A 26290-nucleotide genomic window follows, 5' to 3' on the forward strand; every position below is an offset into this window, starting at 1 on the left:
GCTCATTACCGCTTTCCACATCACCGCTGAATCATAATAAATAAACAGAGTTTCCGAGCAGTGTGGCTTGGCCTCTCCTGTCCTATAACCGTAAATCAATCTTAAAAACGTGCCCGCACGGGTCTGCACGGCGCTCCCACGCCACTGATAAAAACATACAGGTTTGCATTCAGCACGTGCGTTGAGTCAAGCAGACGAGCTTTGCCAATCCGTGTAGGAGTTGATGTTTATTCCAGACACAGACAACATTTACGGGACACGCAGTCAAAGAACGGACTGCAATGATAAATTATAAAACTGAAAGAATGACAGATATTAGATGTACAGCATCATGGCTTCACTGTTTATTAAATGTACTTTCCTAATGGTCTGAATCTTTAAAAGAATAGTTCATGTATATAAGGCTTTACATCTGTGCTCATACAGGAGTATTTTCCTTTAGCACTTCATTCGGAGCCTATTAAAACGGTTAATTTGGTAAGAAAAATAAACAAAGTCAACTTCGCAAGCACCCAGTAAAACTGAAATCCTCAGCTTTTCAAAGCTCCAGTAGACTGCTAACAGACAGACGACTACCCCAAAGCCTGGTGTACATCTCAAACACTCATACAAGCAAAATCAAAAACTAAAGGAAAATGTAAACCTCACCGATTCCACTGAACACTGACATTTTGTGTTGGAACCTGACATAATTCAGAACAGTCATCTAACCGCAGCTGTTCGTATTAAGTTGAACAGATCACGGGCAGCGACACACCTGTCAATCACCAAACACATTTCAAGAGCGCTTCGGAAAGTTAAGTCGACTTCTTGACAAAAACCTTTAAAACGGCATTCTGTTCTACTCAGAAAATATGAATCAAAATACAGCCGCGGAAAGAATTAAGAGACCATTCAAATTAACTGAGCGTTTCTAGATGAATTGTGGCCCTTCCAGTGCGTGTTGAATTCCAACAAAATCAAACCTCAGGAGTGACAAAGTCATGCAACAGCAATGTGAAAGTCTGACAGCATGACAAGACGCATGAAAACTGTGATCAAAATCAAGCTTATCACATAAAAAAAGTTTCTTAAATACATTAAAGGAGGAGTAACATGCTATTACATCCATTGTGCCGCCTTTATACTGTTAAACGTTCTGGGCCCTCAAGCTTAACATGGTCAACTTGTTAAAAAACGATTTGGTCGATGACGTGGTATTTCGGTGCTCGATACTGTCCACCAGCACTACAAGTAAATCTGGATCCCTGTTTCGAAACAAGAATCCTATGTTTTTATTGGTCATTCTCCTGGAAGGTCACGCCCATGAACGAACGAGCGGAAGAGCACGACCAGCAGCGTGTTTCCTTCCAATACACTAGAAGAATACTAATGTATTGTAGTTGCTTACGCTAATAGAGCTAATAATGGCACCTGAGAGGTGTGTTTTTAGATGTGAGGGGAAAAAAAGCCTCGCTCGGGTTTCCAAAGTATGGATGGAGTTTGTATTTCCCGGACAGCAACGAAGTTGCGAAAATGTCTTCTGTAAATGTGAGAAAACTAAACACTTTTCAGAGATATGAAGAATACTACTCTACAGGTACTCAAGATTAACATAAGATTGGCAGAACCATCTTATTTAACCCCTCCAGTTGAAACAGCTTTTGTTTCAACTGTCCAATAACTTTTGGTACCTTTGAAAAAAGGGGGAGCTACATATTAAAGAACTGTAATCCCTAAACACATCAACTAATCTGGATGTGAAAACACTAAATAAAGATGAGCGTGTGCACTTTGAGACAATATCCATTGTAACTTGAATACATTTTGGTACAGAGCTAAAATAACAAAGAATGTGCCTCTGTCCAAATATTTATGGACCTGTATTTGGAAGAATGAAGTTTACCAAACAACAATGGCCTTCATTGACTTCCATTAAATCAACAAAAACATCGCAAAATATTCTTTCAAAAGCGTTTTTTCTTTTGGGTGAACTTCCTTTTTAAGAACGAGATAATATGATAAAGTGTTATATAAAGTTGCAAAGTTACAACCGTTGCTAGAGACCGTACCTGCTGGAAGACAGAAAGTGAAAATCTTAAGAGGTTTTTATAAAGTGCGAGAATTAAACGTGTTTATTTCCAAGTCTTAAGAAACTGTATTCCAAAAAAAGCCAGTAATTTCCCAGCAGTAAAATGCCATCATTCCAAAGCGATTTTGTCGAACTGAATCATCACGTTGACAACACACAAACTTCATTACCTCTAATCCGTATAACGTTACATGCAATCTCTGGGGAAAAGCTGTTTAATGACGGGCTGTATAAACTCTGTCCGATCCAAAGACCAGCTTCTAATCTTGGTGCATTTGTACTTGATTTCTGTAATGATACACAGACTTCGGCTGAAAGCCTCAAACAAGGTAGAACCGGCCGTGAGTTTAGATCTGAGACGTACCGCCTGTGAGCGCCTCTTGGGACCGTGTCATGTCACCTGATAGCTGTGCACATTTGTGCCCCAGAACACCACATGTGTTTTTTCTTTCCTCACCACAGATATCTTTAGTTTGTGTGTTTACAGAAAAAAATTAATGCATAATTTTCTTCAAGATTTAATAGAAACGGCTTGAAAAATAACGAAAGCTGATTTGAAGCAACAGGAAAAACAACTCATTGATTAAAACACTACATCTCTTACCCGGGGCTTTTAAACAGTGGACCTTTGTGTGAGTGAGACATCTCAAATCTGACTGCAGACGGCACAGTCTGAACTTACCAATGTGACTTCATTGCCTACAAAATATCAGCGGGCACAGCCAGTCCTCAAACTGTGTGCCGTGTGAACGGAGTATTGCTCCTCTACTGAACAAAGGTCTTTGTTAGATCCATCCACTCAGGTGCATAAACACGAGAGCACCTGGTGCTCGACAAGTTCATGGAGATGGAGTTCATGGTGTGTTGGGGGTCATAAAAGAGAAAGAATTGAGTGTGAGATCGGAGCAGTATGCTCTGTAAAATATTTATACAGCGGTGGCCAAAAGTAATGTCAGCCTTGGAAAATGTATGCCTTCGCCTTTTATTCAGAAATATAATTAAAGATGAATTAAAAATGATGTATGCATGTTACGTAGTTGTGCTTAGGGTATACTCAAGATCAGCTCTGAGAAAATTTTTATTTGACAAAAATAACAACACTGTAGACAAAATATTATATATATATACAGTATATATATATATATATATATATATATATATACAGTATATATATATATATATATATATATATATATATATATATATATATTAAGAGTTTGTTTCCAAAATGAGTTAACAGCGTTTTTTACCTTTTTCTAAAATCATGTTTTTTATGATCTTATTTCTTTATTGTGTTTTATTGTGTTAATTAGCTGTATTTTTTTAGTTATTATGGCTTAAATGAAAACAAAACAACTGCAGTTTAATCGATATTAATTGGAATGCACAATAAAGATTATGTTTGATATTATTTTATATCTATTTATATGTATATATGTATGTGTGTGTATATAGATGTATGTGTGTGTGTGTGTGTGTGTGTGTGTTTGTCGTTTTCTTTACCTATGTAATCTCAATAAATAAGGTAATGATGTAAAAACCACTAACCTAACTTAAATTTCAAATATGGTTGAAGACAAATAATCAATACATTTACATTTAGGCATTTGGCAGACGCTTTTACGCAAAGCGACTTGCATTGCATTATCCTATACATTTTACATAGGTATCAACAATCCCCTGGGATCCAACACACAACCTTGTGTTGGTAACGCAATGCTCTTAACACTGAGCTACAGGAAAGTTTAGCAGTAGTAGGCTATGTGCAAAAGCATTAGCACATGTAATGAAATAAAGCAAACATACACATAAAAAGAATGCTTTTCAGGGGTTTCAGGTTGATCTATTAGTAATAATCAGGAACAAAAATTAAATAAACTAATTTAAAATAAGACTTAATAGTCTTCATAATATAAATTAAACCTTACCAAAGTTATAATGTAGTCACTCGGGAGCATGGATGTAATAAAGTGCAACACGCTTTGTAAACAAACTGTTTCTGTTTACTTAAGACATAATGGATTACTTTTACAAGGATACTTGCTAATATGGGTATTTTGGGATAATTTTGTGTGGACATGTCTGTTAAGAAGGCGTGAAAGAACTCAATTCAGTATTTTGCACGTTGTCAGAGATTCGGTTTTCCGGCAGCGCGCAAATCATACACACAGACTGTGAGAACTGAATCGAGTTCTCTTTTGCATCGTCTTGAGAATATGACAAAAGGCTTAAAAATGTGCTAATTATTAACTTTCCTGATGATACAGCACTGTAGATATGTATATTAATAACTATTTATAAACCATAAATGCATCAATGCCAACCCATATACCCTATTACACTTCGGTATTATTTTTTTTTAAATAAATACCGTAAATCTATTTCTGTAAAGTAAATCAAAATATTGATCTCTGTTTTAATCTCATGTTTAAATAATTTAAATGAAATTACATTTCTGATTCTGAATATTATTCAGAATGCTGATATTTTGCAACTGCTATACATAAAAAACAGTTTGAAGAACACGAGACAAATGTTCCCGTAATCGACTAGACTGGCAACATGTTTCCTTGGGTTGTAACAAATAATTGTTTATTTTTTAACAAATAGAAATAAACATAACTTCACAACTTGACAAAAAAAAGTTAAACACCACAAACCCTTCACTTTTATAAATGTCACATTTTCAGCTTGTCTCGTTATACCAAATCCCACAATACTCCACGGCAAACACTCAACAAAACACCTCCTTGCCTTGGAAAAACTGCCTCTCTGAACACCTTCTGAATGGTTTAGTTTGCACAAAAACGCAGAAAAGTCTGCTTTAAACACACGTTTGTGTGTCTACGGTCAGTCACAATTCTCCCGTCGGCCACATTCAGGTATCGCATCAGGTCTGAAAACAAACAAACTAACCCAGATAACCCACATGAAATGAATTAACCTGGCATGTGGACACAAATGATCCGAGGGCCAATTTCATTGCCGTTTGAAGGTCTATCCTGTTTGATCTCTCCACGATGAAGGGCCGCAGTGTTTGGTGATGGACATAATAGTTGGTTTGTTTGGGCTCATGTCGGTTAATGAGCTGACCTCATGCTTGGACGGCTTTCTCACCATTAAAGGACATTTGGCCAAAGAAGCCCCACTTAGCCAAACAGCCATTTTGGGGGTTGTTAACCTTCGATTTTGTTCATAGATATAAGACAGAGATCTGATTTTGGCACGCTGGTATAAACTGCACTCACCAGCTCTACCAGTTAAAGCTTTCGTGTGTTTTTTAATACCACCAGAGCTTCAGGCAAAGGGAACCTGGGACCACAGTCGACTGGCAATAACACTAAAAGGAGTATGATGTTCTCACCACATGGAGGGGGATGTGGGGAGGATGTTTGGGGGGATGGCAGTCCTTGGGAGAGACCCTCATAAAACAATCCACAAACCTGCTGGAGTGTTCTCCATAAAAAGAACATAAGTGGGTGAAATAGTAGCCAAGCTCGCAGTCAAAACATAAACAAAGAAGCCAAATGTTTTCAGGCCGTTAGACGCGATTTGAATATTATTATAATAATCAATATATATTTTAATGCCGTATCAGCACACCGTCTATTTTTATGCTGATAAACATACTAGTATAAGAGAAATCGTACATTTATCAAAAAGTATTATTTAAGACGATTTATACAAGATAAAAATTTAAATATATATATATTTGCATACAGAATACCAAATACTAAAAAATGTGAAAAATATGGAGACCGTTTGAATAGTTTTAAATATGGTTAAATGCAATGCAAAGGCTTATAAAACGCATATCTTGACAAGTCACTTTGGATAAATGAGTGTAGAAGTACACACTTTCATGATAAATGACAGCACAAAAAAACCCACACAGATTCCATGTGAATCTCCCCATATGAATGCTGAAGACGTGTGCGGTTTCTCCGGAAAACTGCACATGCTGCTCAACGTGAAGGCCAAACAAAAGTGAATGGAACAGTAGCGGCAAATGTTGGCAAACATTTCACTAAGTGAAAGTAAAACTGGGATTTTCTCCGTGAGCGACACCTGTTGTGTAACTTCGAGTGAGAGGAAGGGTTTATACACAGTGATCATTGAGGAAGAGATGAAGAAATGGCAGCGATGTCATAAAAGAATCATTTTTGGTTCCACACAGAACCATTCAGTCAAAGGTTCTTGAGAGAATGATCTCTTTCTTACCTTTTTACATTTTGAAGAACCTCATTTGACACAAATAAACATAAATAAGTTACACAACGGCATTTTGGAGACCTAAAAACAGACAAGATGATGTAATCCCCAAAGTGAGAAATTCACTGACATAAGTCTCTTTACACTTTAAGAGACTAAAGTTACAGATGAAGAGAGTGATGAAGAACAGCAGCTCCTCAGAACGTGTGGACACGGTTTTGTTTTACAAGCGTTTGTGATTAGAAAGGGTCACCGTGTTAAAATAAAGCTCTTGAGGAGCTGACGGCCCTCGAAAACCTTGCGGTGACATCTCCTTTCAAAGAGCACAATGAAGTTTGTCAGAAAAACGATATAACCAGAAATGCATCAATAAACAGAATGATGCAAACTCCACGAATGATCAAACATGAACACAAACAAAGTCAATTAAGGATGAACAACACGGAGGAACTTTTACTACTCTCCTCATAGCCCTGTGGCTCCTAGAGGACCACCAACATTAACAATCTCCTCATGTATTAGATGAGGGTCTCCCTATACAGCAGTAATACTTACATCCCACCCAACACTGGACATAAACACTAAAAGTAAAAAGACAAACTGATGCCAGTTCTTTCCTCCATGTTTTTGATTTACTGCAAGTCTGCTCTTACATCACCCTGTTTTAAAGCTGAGGATGAAAACAGCCTCATCTGCCAATTCATGATCCCATACACAGAATATGGAAGTGGAAGCTGGGGTGCCAATCCGACGCTTAAAGTGACATCTACACTTCAGAGTAAAACTGTAATCTAATATATTTTTGTATATAATAAAATACAGAGACAAACAAGCTCCAAACATTTCATGTTAAATTAGTTCAACAATTTTGGGAGAACACATTCCCCCAAATCCCTTTCTTGAACACGTTAAGTGTTAAAATTTCTGGGCTTTGTGAATATTTTTCTGTTAACCCGTCAATGAGAAGGGGACTAAACTTTCCACTCTCTCAAATGTCTCATGAGCTCCTAGGCCAAAAGCTCTTGCCATGTGAAACGTGTCTCTTTCCCACAAGTTCTATCAGAGGATCTATCAGTCAGACAGACGTATTTAAATACGAGTCTGTTTTCATCAATACATGTCTATTGAACAAAGCACGAACGTGCTACAGAGCTGCTTCACGTTTCATGCGGCACCTTGGAGAACATCTGGACCACGGTTACTTAACATAAATCTTTTCTTGGTAAAAAAAAACAACATTTAAAGTTCAGTTTTAGGAGGTTGAAGAGATTTCCCCTGCGTGTCGATGTGCCTGTAATCCCTCTAAGTGAGACTTAAAATACTGATGTTAGAAAATAAAACGTGTTTAGCAGACAGATGACGCGTGTGCGCGCACAGATTCATCTCTCTTCCTCTGGGGTCGTTCAAACAGTCGCACCTCTTTCTGCCGGTCGTGACCCTTCATCCAAAAACCACCATCCCTGACTTGAATGTTTAGTCTTTATCGTTCAACACACACCAAGACAAAATAATAACTGTCAAGGGCTGGTCCACTATTTTGTGGAGGGAGGGGTAAAAATGATCAGATTTGGAGGCACAGGGGGTCTATTAGTAGAATCTGTTGACTTCAAGGTTTGTTGTTGCATAATATGCTAATGAAAAAATGTTAGAAATAAATTCATTTTAAGATAAATTACAGTCGCACCACACACAAGGTGCTTCAAAAGGTAAGAAAGAGAACAGAATGGTTCTTGGTGGAACCAAACATGTTTTTTTATGGCATCACTGGGAAGAACCTTTAAAGCGCCTTTATTTTTAAGAGTGCATGACATTTTAAGGCTACGGCCGATTCATGAAGATGAGAAAATACAAAATTCACTTAACTTTAAAGTTTAGCTACATTCCTGTATATCACATTCTTAATGTTTGAACAATTGCAATAAATACATTTTAAAATTGGCTATAGAATGTTCTTATATGTCAATGACCCATATTCATTTATATCTTAGCTTACATCATTATTTACGCATGACCATCTTCAAAAAAATTTTAACAAAATCAGGTTTAAGCCAGGGAAGTGCAAAACTTTGTTGATTTCACACCGAAAGCTCATATCAGTCAAATCGCTCATTACCAACATTATTTCCAAAAATACAATGTTGAAAGTTCATTATGTCATAATTGAACAGTTTTATTTAAATGTTCATACTATTTCTTAATTTATTTGTCTGTAAAATCCCAGTAAGCAAACCGAAGGTGATGACGGATAAAAAATAAAAGCTCAATCTCGGTTAGACCATGGATCTAAGGCTCCAGATCCACCAAGGCGCGGCTGAAAGTGCCGACGCTGAGCCTGCGGAAAAGAATGCCAGCTTCTGGTGTATTCAAAATGCGGCGATTCCGTCAAAAACATTCCGGCAACGCCGGTAGAAATGCCTCGTTGACACGGCCCCCAATGTTCACTTTATAAGGGTCAGGAAATTGTTTATCCCATTAGATATGTTTGCCTTATCAAACATAATTAAAATGTGTCTATGTTGTCTCTACATAGACAAAGAGAAGAATGAGGTTGATGTGTATCAATGCTTTCCTACATCAATGAACTGATGACCGTTCCTTCTGTGCCAAGAGGAGGAGAAGAGAAGAGGAGGGGCCACAAACAAAACCCTTACCACAAACCAATGCTGAGAGAATTTAATGGTCATGACTGGAGGTTGAGGACGTTGCTCCCTAAATCAACGTGTCATTTTCACCGAACACTTAACTGCTAGCAGACAGAGGATCATTGGGACGGAATGGTTTGCAGGACGTTCATGTGAACACATGTTGTTCCACACTGAACGCACACCAGCTTCTGAGGAACGCAATGAGACTGTCACACAACTGAGGAAACAGACACGGGCTGCGAGACGGAGAAGAGGACAGACGAACACCACGGGACCGAGAGGACATTAGGGGATGGGTGATGCCTTCAGCCCGCAGGGACAACAACATCCAACCTGCCTGGGTAGATTTTAAAGAGACGAAACAGAGAGAAAGAGCGAGACACAGCAGGAAAGCCAGGAATACGCTCTTCTGGTAAGAGGAATTTACCGGCATGTAACTGATGTCATTCTGGATATTTGCACATTTAACTCCCATCAGTGCATTAGAACCTCACACAGACAATACATAAATAAATGACTTGATAAAGTGTTTTTGAAACACAAAAAATGTGATATGCATGTATTAAGTATTGTACTGTATATGTATATAATCAACAGTGTTAACACACCTCTTAACAAATGATGTGTCATGACGAAAAGTCGAAAAAAGGGAAATGTATAGTCTGTAATGTTATTTACTTCGTAAATGATCATTTTAAAATTCCTTTATGTTTTCAAATGATTTTACTCCGTATATATTGTTATTGCATTATATTATGCAACAGCATCCAAGACGAAATGCTTGTTTTTGCACAAAGTCGCTTTGGATTAAAGTGTCTGCTAAATACCTAAACATAAATGTAATGTAAACACATAGAAGTGTGTATGAGGTGCATTTATAAATGAAGTTTACCAATCAATATACGCCTTCAATTTTTATGATTTCAATTCCTACATAAACTATGAATGAAACAAACTGTTAAGAGTCGTTTAGGATTAAGTCTGAATTTATAACAATAAAAAACCTTTTAGATATTATCCAATACTCTTACAAAACAGCACTGTAATAATACCATGAGATACTTCTGTTTTGTACAGTCATCTAAGAGAATAAAACCTTTTTTTATCCAAAGCGACTTCCTGATAACAGATATTCCATTTCAAATTGCAGTCAATTAAAGTAATATTCGCTGTACCGACTCATCTTGCACCGTTCAACCCCACGGACATCTACAGGAATCCCTCAGACAACGTCTCTGAGTGTGATCTCAAAAAACTAATTTGCATTGTCTTAAATTAGCAAAAGAGCTGGGATAAAGCTTCAAAGAAAATGATTAGAGATAAAAAGCCGAGATATGTGACACAGGGGACCGGGAGCGTGTGATGACATCATCGCAATTTATATCATCATTTACATCTAGACGGAGTTACAAGTTGGGATTCGACCAGGAGCTGTTTGCATCCTCTAAGTCAAAAATGGTTTCATAAGCTCAGCACGGATAAAAAGATGAAGGGATCATCACGCTGTGTACCCTCAGTTATGTCATTAAACGAAACAGCTGCACATTTTGCAAATAACAAATCTCGAGTTTATATTCAGGCGAAGAATGATTGTTTGTGCATTCGGGCCAAACCACAATCCAGAAACAATGAATCAGATATAAAAAAATCTCACTTGTTTTTAGCATGAGAACAAAAACAAAGCTTGTGACGTCAGATTAGGCCGATCGATACCTATATATATAAACTAAACAAATAATAACAACACGAAGAAAGATGGATAAAACACTAGTGAGAGGTTTCCATGGCAATGCAATTGTACTTTTTGTATTATATGCAGCTGTTGAATACAAGCCCCCTACTAAGTGCATGTGTTCTGGGTAACTTGTGTTGAGACTCAATAGTGGGACCCGTTACACACAAATGAGCAGAATGAAAAACATGGAGCGCTCCATCCGTTGCTATAGAGATGCGCTGTACACACAACATAGCACACCAGGCGCAGTGTGTGACAGATTTTCCCATCCGTAATTTAGCGCATTCCAGTCGTGGGGTCTAAATGTATGACTCAGTCAAACACGGCTGGACTCTTTCCAGGTGCTCCGGGAAATATTGCGATGTGGAGGAAAGAGACGTAAAACACCTTTTAAGAGTTATGCAAAGAGCTATGACTTTTGTGAGCAATTATAATAATTTACATTTACATATAGGCATTTGGCAGATGCTTTTATCCAAAACGACTTACAGCGGTTCTATATAGCACCCAAACAATCCGAAAGAACCGCTGAAGAGCCTCTGAAGCACTAAGATATGGTTCTATATAGCACTTAAAGAGGTTCCATAAAAATCCACTTTTCGTGCTATATAGTACAGAAAATCATAGTTAATACTACAGAATACTATAGTATTATTACACTAAAATATAGCACAATTTACAGTAAAATACACTATAGTAAAATACGGTTTAGAATCTTTTTACATGGGACGGGAAATGTGTTTTTCTGTAATATTTTGGTCTACATATACGTATAAATATGGGTCTGATCAAAATAACCAAAAATTCCATCTGGCTTTCTTGCAGAGGGCAACATCATGGCTTTAAATGTCCTACTGCTGGCCCTGCTGACTCTCACCCTGTCTCACCCTCGCTCCGCTCTGCACGCCGCTCAGGAGTTCGACAGCAGAGACGACATACTTGAAAAGGAGTTCATTTACGCAGGTCGCCCCAAGCGCTCCGCCGAGTCCCCCGAGGTGGACAAATGCTCCTACACATTCATCGTGCCCCAGCAGAAGGCCACAGGTGCTATTTGCGTGAACTCCAAAGAACCGGAAGCCCTGCTGGAGAACCGCGTGAACAAGCAGGAGCTGGAACTGCTGAACGGAGAGCTGCACAAGCAGAGGCGTCAGATCGAGACGCTCCAGCAGTTGGTGGAGGTGGACGGCGGCGTGGTCAACGAAGTCAAGCTGCTGCGCAAGGAGTCGCGCAACATGAACTCCCGTGTGACGCAGCTTTACATGCAGCTGCTGCATGAGATTATCCGCAAGAGGGACAACGCTTTGGAGGCTTCTCAGCTGGAGAATCGCGTGCTCAATCACACCGCCGAGATGCAGCAGCTGACCGCGCGTTTTCGTGACCTGGAACACAAATACCAGCATTTGTCGTCTCTCGCCAGCAACCAGAGCGCCCTGATCGTGCAGCTGGAGGAACACTGTCGGAGAGGAGGCTTCGTCGGTGCAGGTGTTGGCCGACAGGCACGACCTTACCAACCTCCTTCAATCCTGCCCCAGCCACAGCAGCATCCCCAACCTCCTCAACAAAGACCGCCGCCTCCTCCCGTTCAACATGCCCCAGCGGTGAGACCCTTCCACCCGCCGCCCTACAACCGCCACATCAACCAAATGACCAATGAAATCCAGAGCGACCAAAACTCTAAAGCAATCCCGCAGAGTTTACCAACCGTGCCATCTGAAACCTACAGCTTCTCAACGGATAAACCCTCAGGTGAGTCTTTCGATATCTGTATTTACAACTGAAACGTACATTTTTAGGTCATCATTCATATTTAAACTGACGCACTGTCCAAGGTACCAAAAACATTTCTATGGGACTTTACATTGAGGCCCCAGCGACACATTAAATATATATAAGATTGACAGACATGTCTAATAAATATCTTCCGGCCCATTGACAAGGTTAACCGTGTTGCACACACTCAGAATCATTAATAATCGGTGTATGATGTCTTTAAGCGGTTGGTTAGATCAGCCTCCACCGTGCTTCCAAATAAAACAGTCCAAACATTCTCCAGAACAAGTAACATGAAGACATGTGGATTTCCCTGCCGCTGGGTCTGATCTCTCCTGGGAGTTTGGATACGAGCCCATTACAACACAATTATTCGGCAACATTTTCTCTCAACTGAGTGCGCATTAATCTTTGAAGGAAAACCCTTTGAGAAGCAAACAGTTTTGCACTTTAATTCAGAACTGCACGGGATTTCAGAAATGAGTGAGTGTCGAAATCTGAGACAGAAATTAGTGCTTTGAATTATAGCGTCTGGTTAGGAACTGGTTTGTTATGTTGGACATGGGCCCATGTCCATTTGTGAACTTAGACACGCACACACTCACACACACACAAACACAAATTAACACACACACGTACACACATATTAACATGAGACACACACACGCAAATGCAAACATGCACACAAACAAATGCACATGTGCAAATATGTAAACATGTAAAAAAATGTCAATGTGTACATGCAAACAAATGCACAGTGTGCAACACACTTTCCTGTCCTTATATTTCCAAGATGCACGCACACAAACATTCTTTTAACTAGCCTACACTAACTCTGTAAATCCGCTTTCGGAGCAGGAGAAACAAGAATAAGTGTAGCCCTTTTTTCCTTACATCATCTCATTAAATTGTTCCTCTGGTAGTTATTAGAAAAGATTTCCTGCCGCACCAAACACTTACGTACCGCTGAACTGCTTCACTGCTACAGACCTAACAAAATACGCACTTCAATAGATCGCTCGATTCCAATAAATATCTCATTACGCAGCCGAGAAAACATACTTGCAACTTAATTTACCATGTGCATCGCTCAATTGAAAATCTTATTTTCCACCCCATGGAACAACGTATTAATGAAAAGTATTAACTGACTACACTTTTACAGTGAGCTATGAGCTCTTTTTTATTTAATTAATTTTAATAACACAAAGAAACAAAAATCCTAACGCAGTACTGTTTTGTAAAATCTCTGTCACCTAATCTGAAATGTCAGAACCGAGGTTACAGAAATCATAACCTGTGAAAAATGAGTTGGCCTTATGTTACCACTGTATTCCCTGTTGGGAACGGTGTAAGTCAATAAGAATGACTAAAAGCTAATTTGATCATTTGCGAGTAAAACTTAATTGAGTTTCTCATAATAACCTGGTGAATGCGTTCAGATCACATTCAGGTTACAGACTTTCAGGGCGTAACTCCCGAGCAACTGCCAATGGAAGAAACAGGAATATTATCACGTACAGCATCTCTCAACCTTTCCCCCGAATGACTTCTGTTTGTTATTTGACCTCTCATGGCTCCTGTTTGATAAAGTTAGAGAGACCATTTCTGCATTCAAAGCGCTGCGCCCCGTCTGATGTGGTCTCAACAGAAGCCCCCATCCACGCATTTTCCACCTAATTCGTTCTCCCAAATGGAAAGAAAACAGCATTCAAATATTTGGCAGACAAACTTTCCCAAGAGGAAAGACAACATGGAACAATAACTTAATAAGTATCCTGTCTGAAATAAATGCCACTGGAAAAGTGTGATTCTCTCCCCGGACCGAAGCTTGTTACCAAACTCATTAGACTCTTTACTAGGAACACCGAGGCAGGACGGATTGCATAAACAGCCTTCAGTAGCCGGTATCGCAGCAGAGAGCGTGCATGTTCATTTTCTAGATGATTTTCCATCTCCTCAGGGCAATTTTACGTTGTCCAGAGAGCATGGCGTCATAATGAAAACAGCATTGACTCGAGCTCTTTGCTGGAAAGCCGTGGCTCGAGTTCAGATGAGAAAATAAGAACTGTGGAGATTGCATAAGTCTGGCCATGAAACAAGCTTAATGGTATGAGTTCGGCGAGGACACGCTTGACCTGGCTGCATATACAGTACATGTACATGCAAGATGTTTAATTTTCTTAAGATATCAATTAACAGTAACGCTTTGCTTTAAAATTATCATAATTTAAGGTGGCTCATAATAGTGGATTAAAAACTTGAAAACTTGTTTTGGGTCGGTTCTTCCTCTTAACAGCCGCATCACTACAGCCAAACACATTCAGACATCTGCGGCAGCTCGGTCACACTTAAACCGAATCAAAATAAGAATTTTAGCACATCACTGTACGAAACACAAGAGAGAGAACATCAGTGCAGATGAATGCAACGATCTAAGCACGGTTGGGACACGTCAAGCACAACGAAGACTTGAACTGGAAATCCATCAAAGCATTGTTCATAGTATAAGTGAAAAAACAAACCAACAGCAGCTCTGCTGTGGTGCAACAAGAACCTCTTGGAGGTTTTGGCCAGGCGTGTCTTCTCAATAAGCGATTTTCTTTCGCAACTTTCTTCTCCTTGGCACATTTCATCAGCCGTCCCAAAAACCCCAACAGCAGTCGGGCCTGACCCTTAATGAGTATACATGCTCGTGGACATCAGTAAGAATAAAAGATAATTAAAGGGATAGATCACCTAAAAATATACCTTTTGTCATAATTTATTCACCCTCATGGCATTCAAACCCATGACTTTTTCTTTAATGGAACACGTTATTTGGTTATCTACCACTTAAGTGTGCTTAACGACACCGTGTGTCTAAACAAAGATGTGTGTGGTCCTTAATTCTGATCTCATAACATGAGTATTAATGTGCCACTGCATCCGTGTTGCTGAGTCTGTGTTGCATAGCAACCAATCTGCTAAATTATTTTGTGATCTGCTCTGCATCGTCAAGCAAATTCAGCTTTGGTAATTTGGTCACTTTATTCAACACAAAGCGTAACAAAGCAGCTTTACAGTAATAAACTGGAAAATAACACCAAATTATGCCAATTTTAAAGCACAGCATCAGTTTCAGGTTGTTTAACGTGTAATAGTAAATAGTAAAACAAATGTGTTCCACATACTATCTTTAAATAATGTCCAAGGTTTGATTTTAAAGATGTTAAGGGTATATCAAATTTTGCAGCATTTAGTGGTTAGGTTGCGAATTGCAACCATCGGCTCACTCCACCCCGCCCTTTCGACGCACTAAAATGTCATCGCATTTTCGCTTCTTTGCCAAAGTAGATAACGTATTAACGTCACATTAATGCTAAATGTGAGTACTTAGTATTTAATGCTTAACTTACATCACATGACCACAGTTTGAAGTTATAGCTGCACTCATTGCCATTACAATTGTCCTTGCTTATTATAACATTCCTCTGTTGTCTGACATTCATCACAAAATAAGACAAAATCAGACCTAAACTATTTCTACAAATGAAATGAACTAAATCACAACTAATAAGCTCTCCCTATTATTCATAAACATTTACTCAGTAACTTTGAATGAAAGTCACCTGGCCCTCCCGGCATTAGACCGACTGTTTTTTTTCTCCATTTATTTATCACTGGAGTTTGGGTTTCTCGCCACAGCGCCTTGTTCGCCTGCTCACCGGGAGTCTGCATTTATTAGATATTATTAGCTAGAATGATCCTGCTTGTTCTATAAACACCATGCCCTGTGTTGTGTTTGACCTTTTCTGAGTTTTTCTGTTTTTTGTATTTTCTCCTGTAAAGCTCCTTTGGAACAATGCACATTGCCAAAAGCACTCTATAAATAAGTTTAATTCAATAGTATTGACTGTAGAAACAACATGGCAAATTCCATACAAGCGGACCCCACGGCGTATGTAGATAAAAATAGCTCATTCTAAGATAATAAAAACATGACACTTCATTATGTAATGTCCTCACGTATATTATGTTACATTTCAATCAAAAGAGTCTTCCAAAAAGTACACATTGGACTTCTTTCTTTTAAAGCCAAACATAAACACTGTATATGTTCAACGATTACCGTACCGTGGTCTGTGCCCCTAAGGTGGTTCTGTCTACAGTAAACCACAACTTTATCAGGCTTGTTGTTATATCCCATCATCTTATAAATTACTGCTGCTATGATAAAGAAAAGTGTACACAAACATCTATTAAATGTAATTTCTTTCAAATTTCTTGTCAGTCATTTCACCAGACAAACAGCCCTCGCTTCTGTGGACAGAGACAGGAATGTGTTTGACTGAAATCCTCAAGGGCCAATAATGATAGTGTTTAGTTAATCTGGTTTGTGAGAGGTTAGGCAATAAGACACAGGCTTTTCTCTCAAATACCACATGCAAAAGTGTTTACTGAAATCAGGTAAAGGTCCAAGTTCTCCATAAAAACAACATTTTGATAACTGAATGGGTCTCTTTGAGTAATGAATATGTTTGCACACAGGACCGTTTAAAGACTGCCTGCAGGCTCTCGAAGAAGGACACACACAGAGCGGCATGTATCTGGTGAAGCCGGAAAACATCAACAAACTGATGCAGGTCTGGTGTGAGCAGAGACACGATCCCGGCGGCTGGACGGTCATCCAGAGGCGCATGGACGGGTCGGTCAACTTCTTCCGAAACTGGGAGACATATAAGGTCTGAAATCAGTTTGTGTTTATTTACAGAAAAAGAAGGAAAGTGACAGATCAGACAAATATAAATATGTGTCCCTGAGCTTAACAACGGATATAATGTGCAAATTTGATCATACCACAGCCGAACACCAAAATGATTTTTATCATCTCTATCACTAGATGATACAACAACTTTCTTACGGCGTGCCTTAGTCCTAGTAAAAATAATGAGACGCACATGCACGGCGTTAAATCCTGCCACGATGATGAATTTGTGCATCTTTGTCAGTGTCTAAACCGATCAGTCTCTCAGCAAACTGTGGCTTCTTGCGGCCTCTCAAGTCACACAGAACATCACTTTCAAATGTCTTCAGGATTTAGTGGTAACACAAGCCGGGAAAGGTTTTCGAACAAGCGCCAGGGCTTTTCCAAAGATTTGCTGTGTTGTTTTTTCTATGCACACCCACGAAAACATCGCCTGACGAAACCCTCCGCTGATAACATCAGACGCAGGGCTAAAATCAGGGCCAGATGAAGCTTTTCAGACAAACAAAAGCAGGTTTTAACCATTCCACTGATTTGGCCGGGCTGGCAGGTTTGAACCAAATAAAATCATCACTAATGAAAATGAATTTAATGAATGATAATGCTCTAAAATGCGGTGAATTAAATACGAACATAAAAAAGATTGCTGAGGTTTTATCAAAATGATTCACAAACCACTAGTGGGGATGAATTACGAAATTGGCCTCAAGCAAGCGATGATCCAAAAATCATGGTGACATAAGGTTGTTTTTGTTAACGATTAGTTAATGCAAAGTAATTAAATAACGTTTACAAGCATTACAAATTGTGAAAATCTATATTGTTCATTGTTAGTTCAAGTAAGCTAATGCATTTACTAATGTAAACAAATATTAACTTGTCAAGTCATACCAAAATAATTGCTGAAATCATCTCATTGCTGAGACTGATCAGCTTTAAAACATCCTTCAGGCAATGCGCAAGAGAGCAAAGTAAATTTGTTAGCGGCCGATTTATCATTCTTATTAATTCATGCCATCTTATGTAATGCTTGGTGTAGAAGTACGTAATGACAGTCTGTCGACAGCTAGTAAAACTCATGTACAGGTGGCCAAACTAAACTTCCTTTCATTGAATAACGATGTCTAATGCAAAGACAGCAAAGCACAGACAGATGTGTGGGGCTTCCTTGGGTTTCATCCAAATCTCACTGTCTGCAGGGTTGCAAGTTGAAATGTATTAACATTAATACTTTAATACATACACTTTTACATAAATTGACTTATAGTAAATTCAATCTGTACATTAGACTCAGTCTTTACATTCCTTATGAGCTCACGGGTAGTTGACAAACACCGTACATGTGTCCTATTCTGTGACATTATAAAAATAAAAGAATCAAACTATGAAGATAAATCTCTCATGAAATTTTATAACATACAATTATATATTATTATCTACATTTTTACTGTCAGACCATAGGACATATGTACGGTTTATTTCTCAACTACCCATATGCATATTTATTCATTTTTTCAATGGTTTGAATGTGGCTCATCAGAGTTTGGAGGCATTTTATAATGCAAATCTTCTCTTTCGGTGTCTGTTCTTTCTTAGCAAGGGTTCGGGAACATTGATGGTGAATACTGGCTTGGTTTGGAGAACATCTACTGGCTGACCAACCAAGGGAACTACAAGCTTTTGGTGACCCTCGAGGACTGGTCCGGCAGAAAGACGTTTGCAGAATACGCCAGCTTCCGCTTAGAGCCGGAGGCGGACTTCTACAAGCTGAGGGTGGGGCGTTACCATGGAAACTCAGGGGATTCTCTCACTTGGCACAACGGAAAACAGTTCACCACTCTGGACAGAGATCATGATGCCTACACAGGTATGACAGCCATAAAGTCCAAACTGATACAATGACAATCAGTGTAGCATTCGATCTCTTTAATTTCACATGTCCACTTTCACAGGGAACTGTGCTCATTATCAAAAGGGTGGTTGGTGGTACAATGCCTGTGCCCACTCTAACCTGAACGGCGTATGGTACCGAGGTGGTCATTATCGCAGTCGCTACCAGGATGGAGTTTACTGGGCGGAGTTCCGCGGGGGGTCGTACTCCCTGAAAAAAGTCACGATGATGATCCGTCCAAATCCGAACACTTTCCATTAGTACAATGTGCGGAGAAAGTCAAGACAAGCAATAAAGTGCAATTTTTTTACTTTGTCTTTCTTAATGTTTACCTACAGTAGTTTACCAGTCGTATGAATTCATAATATGCATACTCAGACCAAAGTAGCAAAATTAAAAACTACAAAAGCGAAATGACTTCCTACACACTTGACCAATCGTCCTCATGGTGTCCTGGCTTTGCTGACAAAGAAGAGCAAATTATGATCCACGCTAGAATCTTCAATCAGACAGACCTGGCAACCCAGGCTCCTCATGACGGAAAGAACTCCTTCAGATCTTGTCACATCAGGGGTGCACGATCTCGACAAAAGCTGAACATGGACATTTTTCCAAGTGTGCCTAAATGTTGATATATTATGTTCTTATAAGTTTGCAAACTGATTCAACAAGAACAACGGATGGCAAAACTTAAGCAACTGCACGGTGACTGTCAGTCATTTTATTATAATTAGTGTGAACATACATTTAGCTACATGTGATAACAAAAAGGAATAACGTTACTGTAACTTAATTTTCACTATTTTATTGACTTCATATAAATGGTATGTTCCAGTTGTCTAATGGTGCCCAAGAAGTGGACTACGTAAGATGGTCAGCCATCTGAAGTGCCAAATGCACAAAAAGTGCACATCAATATATCAATTCCAAAAAGAAGAATGCATGCATCTATCCGCATGCAAAACGAAGAATCAAATTCAAGTAACAAGTTTGTTGACAAAAAATATATTTAATCTCAAATGCAAGATGTTTGAAAAGCATTGCAACGTGAAAAAACTAAACATTCTTTATATCAAATGAAAATTTGTATGTCCTGGAATCCCCATGTACATAGAAACGAAGTGTGAATGTTTTTGTAAGGTGAAGTATTGTCGTGTTGTGTACCAGAATTTCCAATAAATTATGTACAGCCACTGTTCACTGCCAAGGGATTCAATTACTATGTGAAAATTTAAGCTGTATTAGATCTACAGATGGGCTGAGAGAAATACTGTGAGGCACACGTCAGTACACACAACTGAAGGCTCTAAGGGGCTAAATGGAGCTAAGTCTATTTCTTATCCAACATCTTAAAGATGGGGTAACACGCAGTTTCTTCAAATCTCATATCAATCTTGAGAACCTATAGAGTGGTATTGCATACTTCGTATTTTTGAAGAGTATTAGTTTGGTCAAATTATTAAAGAGATAAAGCTGTACGATTATTTGGGGAAAAAGATGAGCTGCGGGTAGGGTGGACGGAACTATCGCACGAGCACACAATACATCATCGCATTATCCCTTCATGTTGTTCACATTATGGCGAGTACACGCAGATTGCCAACAAAACACAAACGTATGACTTAGTTTGACTTGCCATGTGCGGCTCATGTCCGGCATCTTTAAGCACTGGGACCGAGCTACGTATTAAGTTGCAAACGAGTCAAACGTGCTCCTTATCTCACGCTAGCGCATGGGCATGCTCTTTTCCTCGGTGGATGACGCCACGTCAACATTGTGGTGCTGGTTCTGTGAACTAACCCCGCAAATATGATCAACGATCCTTAAAGGAAAGTGTTATGAAATTGTAAATAAGAACTTCATTGTTCTTCATGACAGCCCGTCATTCTGTCCCTGCTCACTGAAGGCATATACCCCCACCACACAGAAACACTGACTGTAAATGATGCGTTATAAGATCAGACACAACAGACTGTTACACAACTGTTTACATACAGGAACACAATGTTTTTTGGCCAAATAAACCCTAAAGGTATTCGCAATAAGCATGAAATTGCCTCAGGTGCATTAGGTCGTCTGAGTTCACATACTAAATATGTTACTTGGCGTGCACTATTATCCTAATCTAGAATACAAGCTTCATGTCTGTCCAACATATGATGCTAACAACACAACTGTACAAATATGAACGAGGTCTGTTCAAGATCTCATATCAAAATGTTCTTGGCAGACTAACTTTTAAGAAGTTCATGTAGAAATCGCATGCCTAATTCAACCGTAGCAGACAAGTCAAATCTCGTGTCATGGGGCTTCTAACACAGCACAGGCTCTTGTGCCATTCCTGCGTGTTTCCCCAATTTGGCTTAAACCAGAACAGCGGCTCTCAGTGACTAAAGGCTAAAGAATATGAGCCATAGTTTCCAACAATCTCCGTTCACGGACATCGGCCTGAAGAGAGAGAGGGTTTGGAATCAATTTACTGTTGAGTCTCCAGGACTTACTGAAAATCAGTGTGGTAATGAGAACCTTACGTTCCACTTCATCTACGTGCAGAAATGCTGGGGTTCGAGGTTTAGTTTGGGGAATTAGGGCGTTCACGAGAACAAACTGAAAAATGCCTAAATAACACAATGCGTTATTTGCATGTTTCACATTCGAACTCCGGGCAGAGATTCAAAACGCTTCTTCCAAAAATGATACCATAATATAAATTCTCGTGCCATGCATCTTTGCGTGCTATCATTATTCCGGGGAACTTTAGGATTAAAGGTTTCCCACCCAAGTAATACATTTCCGAGACTTTCCCATGTATTAGAGATCACCGGTTTAAAAAAGTATTAATGAGATTCCCAAAAAGCAAGTTGTACATAACCGAAAAAAATTCAAACTACAAGATCTTTTCCAGTACCGCCTGCTGGGAAAAAGCTTTAGCCAACGCCCACTTAGAAGTGCACCAAAAACATTAAAAAAGTCAAGACCAGCAAAGACACCAGCAGAAACCAGCCAACTACAAAGGGCTAATGTCAGCGGATAAGTCAAGGACGAATAAGTGGATGGTCGCCTGCAAAGAAGTCACTGTTGTGTTGATTTCTAGTATGAAATAGACGACCTTAAGAATGCGAGACAAACTGAAGCATATAAAGACTCACCGAGGTAAGGGATGCGGGGCACCATCTTAAGGGATCTGATATATTCCCTCATTCTGGCATAGTTCTCTTCTTTAGATGTCAGGTAGTCCAGCTTCTCAAACGTGGCCTTGTCTTTTCTGCTGATCAACTGGAGAAACACAAAAAACAATTTTATTCACCTCAATTTGTAAATTGAAACGTACTTTACCATATAAAGCCCTGAAGAAAACATTTATTTCAGAGATTTTTATATTACGCAAATAAATGCTGCAAGTCACTGAGCAAGCACATAAAAGATCAGTCTCCTACCTTACCCCGATTCTCAACTGTAAACTTATAATAAAGATTTATTGTTGAATTCACAGGAAATGTCAGTTTTGATGTTATTTGACTAACACACATAAAGATACAGTAAATATGTAGAGTAAATTGCATTTCAGGTAAACTTAAAGCAATATTTCAGAGGTTCAAACTGAGGAGATGATATCCAATTGGATCATTACTAAAATGCCACGTTCCTAACCGGAACTTACAACAATCCTGTGCCATTTGCTGGAAAGACAAGCCACAGGTTCACGCCTAGCAGAGGGGACAACGGAAGCTAGACATTAAAGTGGAGGTATCATGCTATGTCATGTATTCTGAACGTGCTGGGTTCTCATGCTTATCATGGTCAACTTGTTAAAAAACGCGTTGGACGTATGATGTAGAATTTCTGTGCTTGAAACACTGTCCCAGCACTCCAACCTGTTTCGAAAAGTTTCTTAAAAGTCTGTTCGTAACAGGGATCCTTTTCCTTTTATTGGGCAATCTCTCCCAGAAAAGCACCGCAAGGTGAAAGAAATAGCCCGCCCACAGGGCCAACTGACGAGCATAGGAAGACCTGCTTATCAAGATTGGCTGCACTGTGTCATGATTGGCTGTGCTGTGGGCCTGCAGCTACAGCTCGTTACAATTGCGATAGGGAGAGAAGTTAAGGTGTGTTTGTTTGTTCACGGCATTTCAGTGATGGATGTTATATAAAACTGCTGGATTTGGAGATCGTTTGAAACTGATAGATGGCGCGTGTAAGTGTCAACAACACAAAGGGATAATGTAATGTGTGCTCGTGCTGGAGTTCAGTCCCACTGCCCGCCTCCAGCAGCTCGTCTTTGTCCCAAAATAATCAGACAGCTGTATCTCTATTTTATAAATTTGATCAAACTAAATACTCTTCAAAGATACGTGTCGTCTAATACTACTGTATATGTACTCAAGATTAATATGAGATTGGCAGAAATGGAGAGTGTTACCTGATCTTTAACATTAATAGCGCTGTCAATATGGATATTTCTTTTAAACGCATCAATTCACTTCAAGACCACAGAGTCGTGTCGAGCCGTTCTTTGATCAATGATCTTTTTTACATTTTACCGCTTGGAAGAAAAATTATACGTGGTATTATAACTCCGACTGCATTATTCTTCAAGAAGAAAGTAAACTCTTCAGTGAGGATCCCTTGAGGGTGAGTAAACATGGGAAAACGTTGTTTTACCTCTGAAATATCGCTTTAAGCTCATTCTAGACTTTTAATTTCCCATCCATATTGTCAAAATGCAGAATCAAAACGTTTTATTGTCAGCATGTTTGTTGCCATATGTAGGATTAGTGTGAATTAGCTTTATATGTATATATTTAAAGGAGCAATGGAGATTTTAGCAGCATCTAGTGGTGAGGATACAAATTGCAACCAACGGCTCACTCCACCCCTACCTCCTCCCCTTTGAAGCACTACGGTGGCTGACACAGAACTAAGATTAAAAATGACACACTGGACCTTTAAATCTGTCACCGTTACCAAACTATAAAAAAGCTGCAATAACTTGATATTTTAAATAAATGATCAAAAAATGAATCAAATACAATCAAATGAACTGTATTCTGAGAGTCTCGGCTGTAGAGGAACATGCTCAAAACAACGTTTTGTAAACAGCACGATTGTCAACGTGAACAATGTGAAAAGCATGCTGGACTCCTCTCCAAAAAATCTCAAGATGGAACAAGAGGCGGAGCTGTTAAAATTGATAAATCCATGAGCGAAACTTAGAAGCTTTTTCCTTTCTCCAACTGTACATCCGAATCAATCTTGTTTTGGAATCTCTGTCCATCTCATTCAGCTGTTGGTTCTGAACTGGAAACAGCTGTTGTAATGTTTGTTCTCATCTGATGATAGGTACACGCTTGCCCGAGCCGAGTGTGCACAGAACACATCTGTAACCCAAACATCCATTTCAGGGCAATTATGGTATTGGAGTATAGCTGGTGAAACCAGTTCTCAACACTGTAACCAAACAGGCTTTTAGCAGGACGTCTCAAATGAGCAAACCAACCTGCTCTGGTTTCAGATACACGCCGCTAAATGTGCTGAGTGACGGTGGAAGCAATGTGTCATGAGATGTGACCAACTGTTTTGCAATACCATATTTTAGACAACTGTTTGCGGCCATGCCCGAGGTTTGACCTGTCCTACACATTCCCCTAACACATACATAACATCAATACAACAACTGGCAAAAACTCATTTTTCCTATTCTTTCTTTAGCTTTGTGGTTGTCGGGTGTGAGGTAACAGCACCAAAAAAGTATTTCACCGTTAACGTGTAAGGATTTTGAGACATCTTTTTGAATTGCTTTTCCCAAAAGGATTGACTAGTTTGTACAGTACCTTTGCCCACCAAGCTCGTTCCAGAGTATAAGCTACAAGTCTATAGCCAAGGTGGGAATTCGATGGACACGCCCCCCTTTCCATACATGTGTCTGCTTAATAATGACTCTGGCTGGTCCCGGCATGAGCTCATGGAAGCTGCGATCTCATTGGTTTACAAGCCTCTGGGGCATAAAGTTTAAAGCTTGTACTTTTGCATACCACATGATGAGAGAAAATAGACGCATCTTAAATTCCACTGACGGCTGCAGAAAATTGTGGATTTAATGGACATATATCTGGGGCTAGAAAACATGGCTTGCTGAAGTACTTTCTACAAAAAATATGTATAATGCGCGCATATGTACACACATACGGCTGCGGGAAAAAAAAATAAAGAGACCATTCCAAAATATTTTTTAATCAGCATTTCTAGATGTATTGTGGTCATTCCAGTTCAGTGCGTGTTGACAAAGTCATCCAGCAGCAATGTGAAAGACTGACAGAATGACAAGACTTATGAAAACGGTGATCAAATCAAGCTAATCAGAGAAAAGTTTTAGATTTTAAACTTTTCCTAAATACATGCACAAAAGTAAAGATGAACTTGTTCACAGACTATCGTTTCTGTTATTTTCACCCGTTTCTCCAGTTTTCATTGTCTGCAAATATCTATTTGAAATTTTATTTTGAGAGACAATTTCTATTTTACCTATACAGTACACATACCTAGAAATAGTAAATACAAAAAAATTCTTAAAATAATTTTGAAATGGTTTCTTCATTTTTTCGGCAGCTGTATATACGCGTACATAACAGTTAAGAGTCACAATTTTAAATGACAAAGTGATAAATACCCCAAACAAAGGACGGCCTTAACACTCAGCTCTTTGAGCTAAATCTTAATCTTAAACTGGGAAATATCAATTACCTGTACTTAGAAAGCTAAAGCTCTGTGGTGATGGAAATTTCCTTCTGCGCATGCAGCGTTGACATTCACTCGAACATTACGTCTCACGGACACATTCATTTATGACTACAGAAAAGGTTTTATAGCGCCATACACTAGAATCTGATCAGGGATCCAGAAACCAACATCAAGAACAAAACTACAGAGACTCATGAGAAATCCATCTGTACCTCTATAGACACTGAGATGTCTATATACATACCCACATACCAGAAGTCATTAAATGGGAAAAAACAGGGCCAGACAGCATCTTGGTGTTGTTGTTGGCACAGGATCACATGTTTAGATGGATACTGTGACATGACATGTTTGAGGAATAGATTCCACCAGGATGGAAACTATGATAGAGATTGTGTGTGTGTGCTGTGGAAAAAACATCTTGCAGTATGCTTCTTGTGTGAACATGGGATGATTGCAATGCAAGAGGTAGTGATCCAAG

At 39.2% G+C, this 26290-nt stretch overlaps 2 protein-coding genes across 4 annotated transcripts in view; one reads left to right on the plus strand and one right to left on the minus strand.

Moving 5' to 3' along the window:
- LOC306908597 (ras-specific guanine nucleotide-releasing factor RalGPS1) overlaps positions 1-26290 on the minus strand; it is a 78002-nt gene that overhangs the window by 21507 nt on the left and 30205 nt on the right. For all 3 annotated transcript variants that reach the window (XM_079481629.1, XM_079481627.1, XM_079481628.1), the window contains one exon: positions 22221-22347. In XM_079481629.1, coding sequence (XP_079337755.1) covers positions 22221-22347 — 127 coding nt within the window. The remainder of the gene's footprint in view (positions 1-22220; positions 22348-26290) is intronic.
- On the plus strand, positions 8949-20276 carry angptl2a (angiopoietin-like 2a). Its single transcript, XM_079481654.1, has 5 exons — positions 8949-9340; positions 11489-12409; positions 16964-17157; positions 18777-19047; positions 19133-20276. The coding sequence occupies exons 2-5, from the start codon at positions 11500-11502 to the stop codon at positions 19330-19332; spliced, it is 1575 nt and encodes a 524-aa protein (XP_079337780.1). The 5' UTR covers positions 8949-9340; positions 11489-11499; the 3' UTR covers positions 19333-20276.

Source organism: Barbatula barbatula (assembly GCF_947034865.1).
Source record: "Barbatula barbatula genome assembly, chromosome: 2".
In the NCBI taxonomy this organism is placed as follows: Eukaryota; Metazoa; Chordata; class Actinopteri; order Cypriniformes; family Nemacheilidae; genus Barbatula; species Barbatula barbatula.

Excerpts from the sequence above, each read along its gene's own strand:
- angptl2a (XM_079481654.1), top strand. The coding sequence starts at position 11,500 with ATGGCTTTAAATGTCCTACTGCTGGCCCTGCTGACTCTCACCCTGTCT. Across the intron at positions 12,410-16,963 it reads CTCAACGGATAAACCCTCAG|GACCGTTTAAAGACTGCCTG; the intron begins GTGAGTCTTTCG and ends GTTTGCACACAG. Across the intron at positions 19,048-19,132 it reads AGATCATGATGCCTACACAG|GGAACTGTGCTCATTATCAA; the intron begins GTATGACAGCCA and ends CCACTTTCACAG.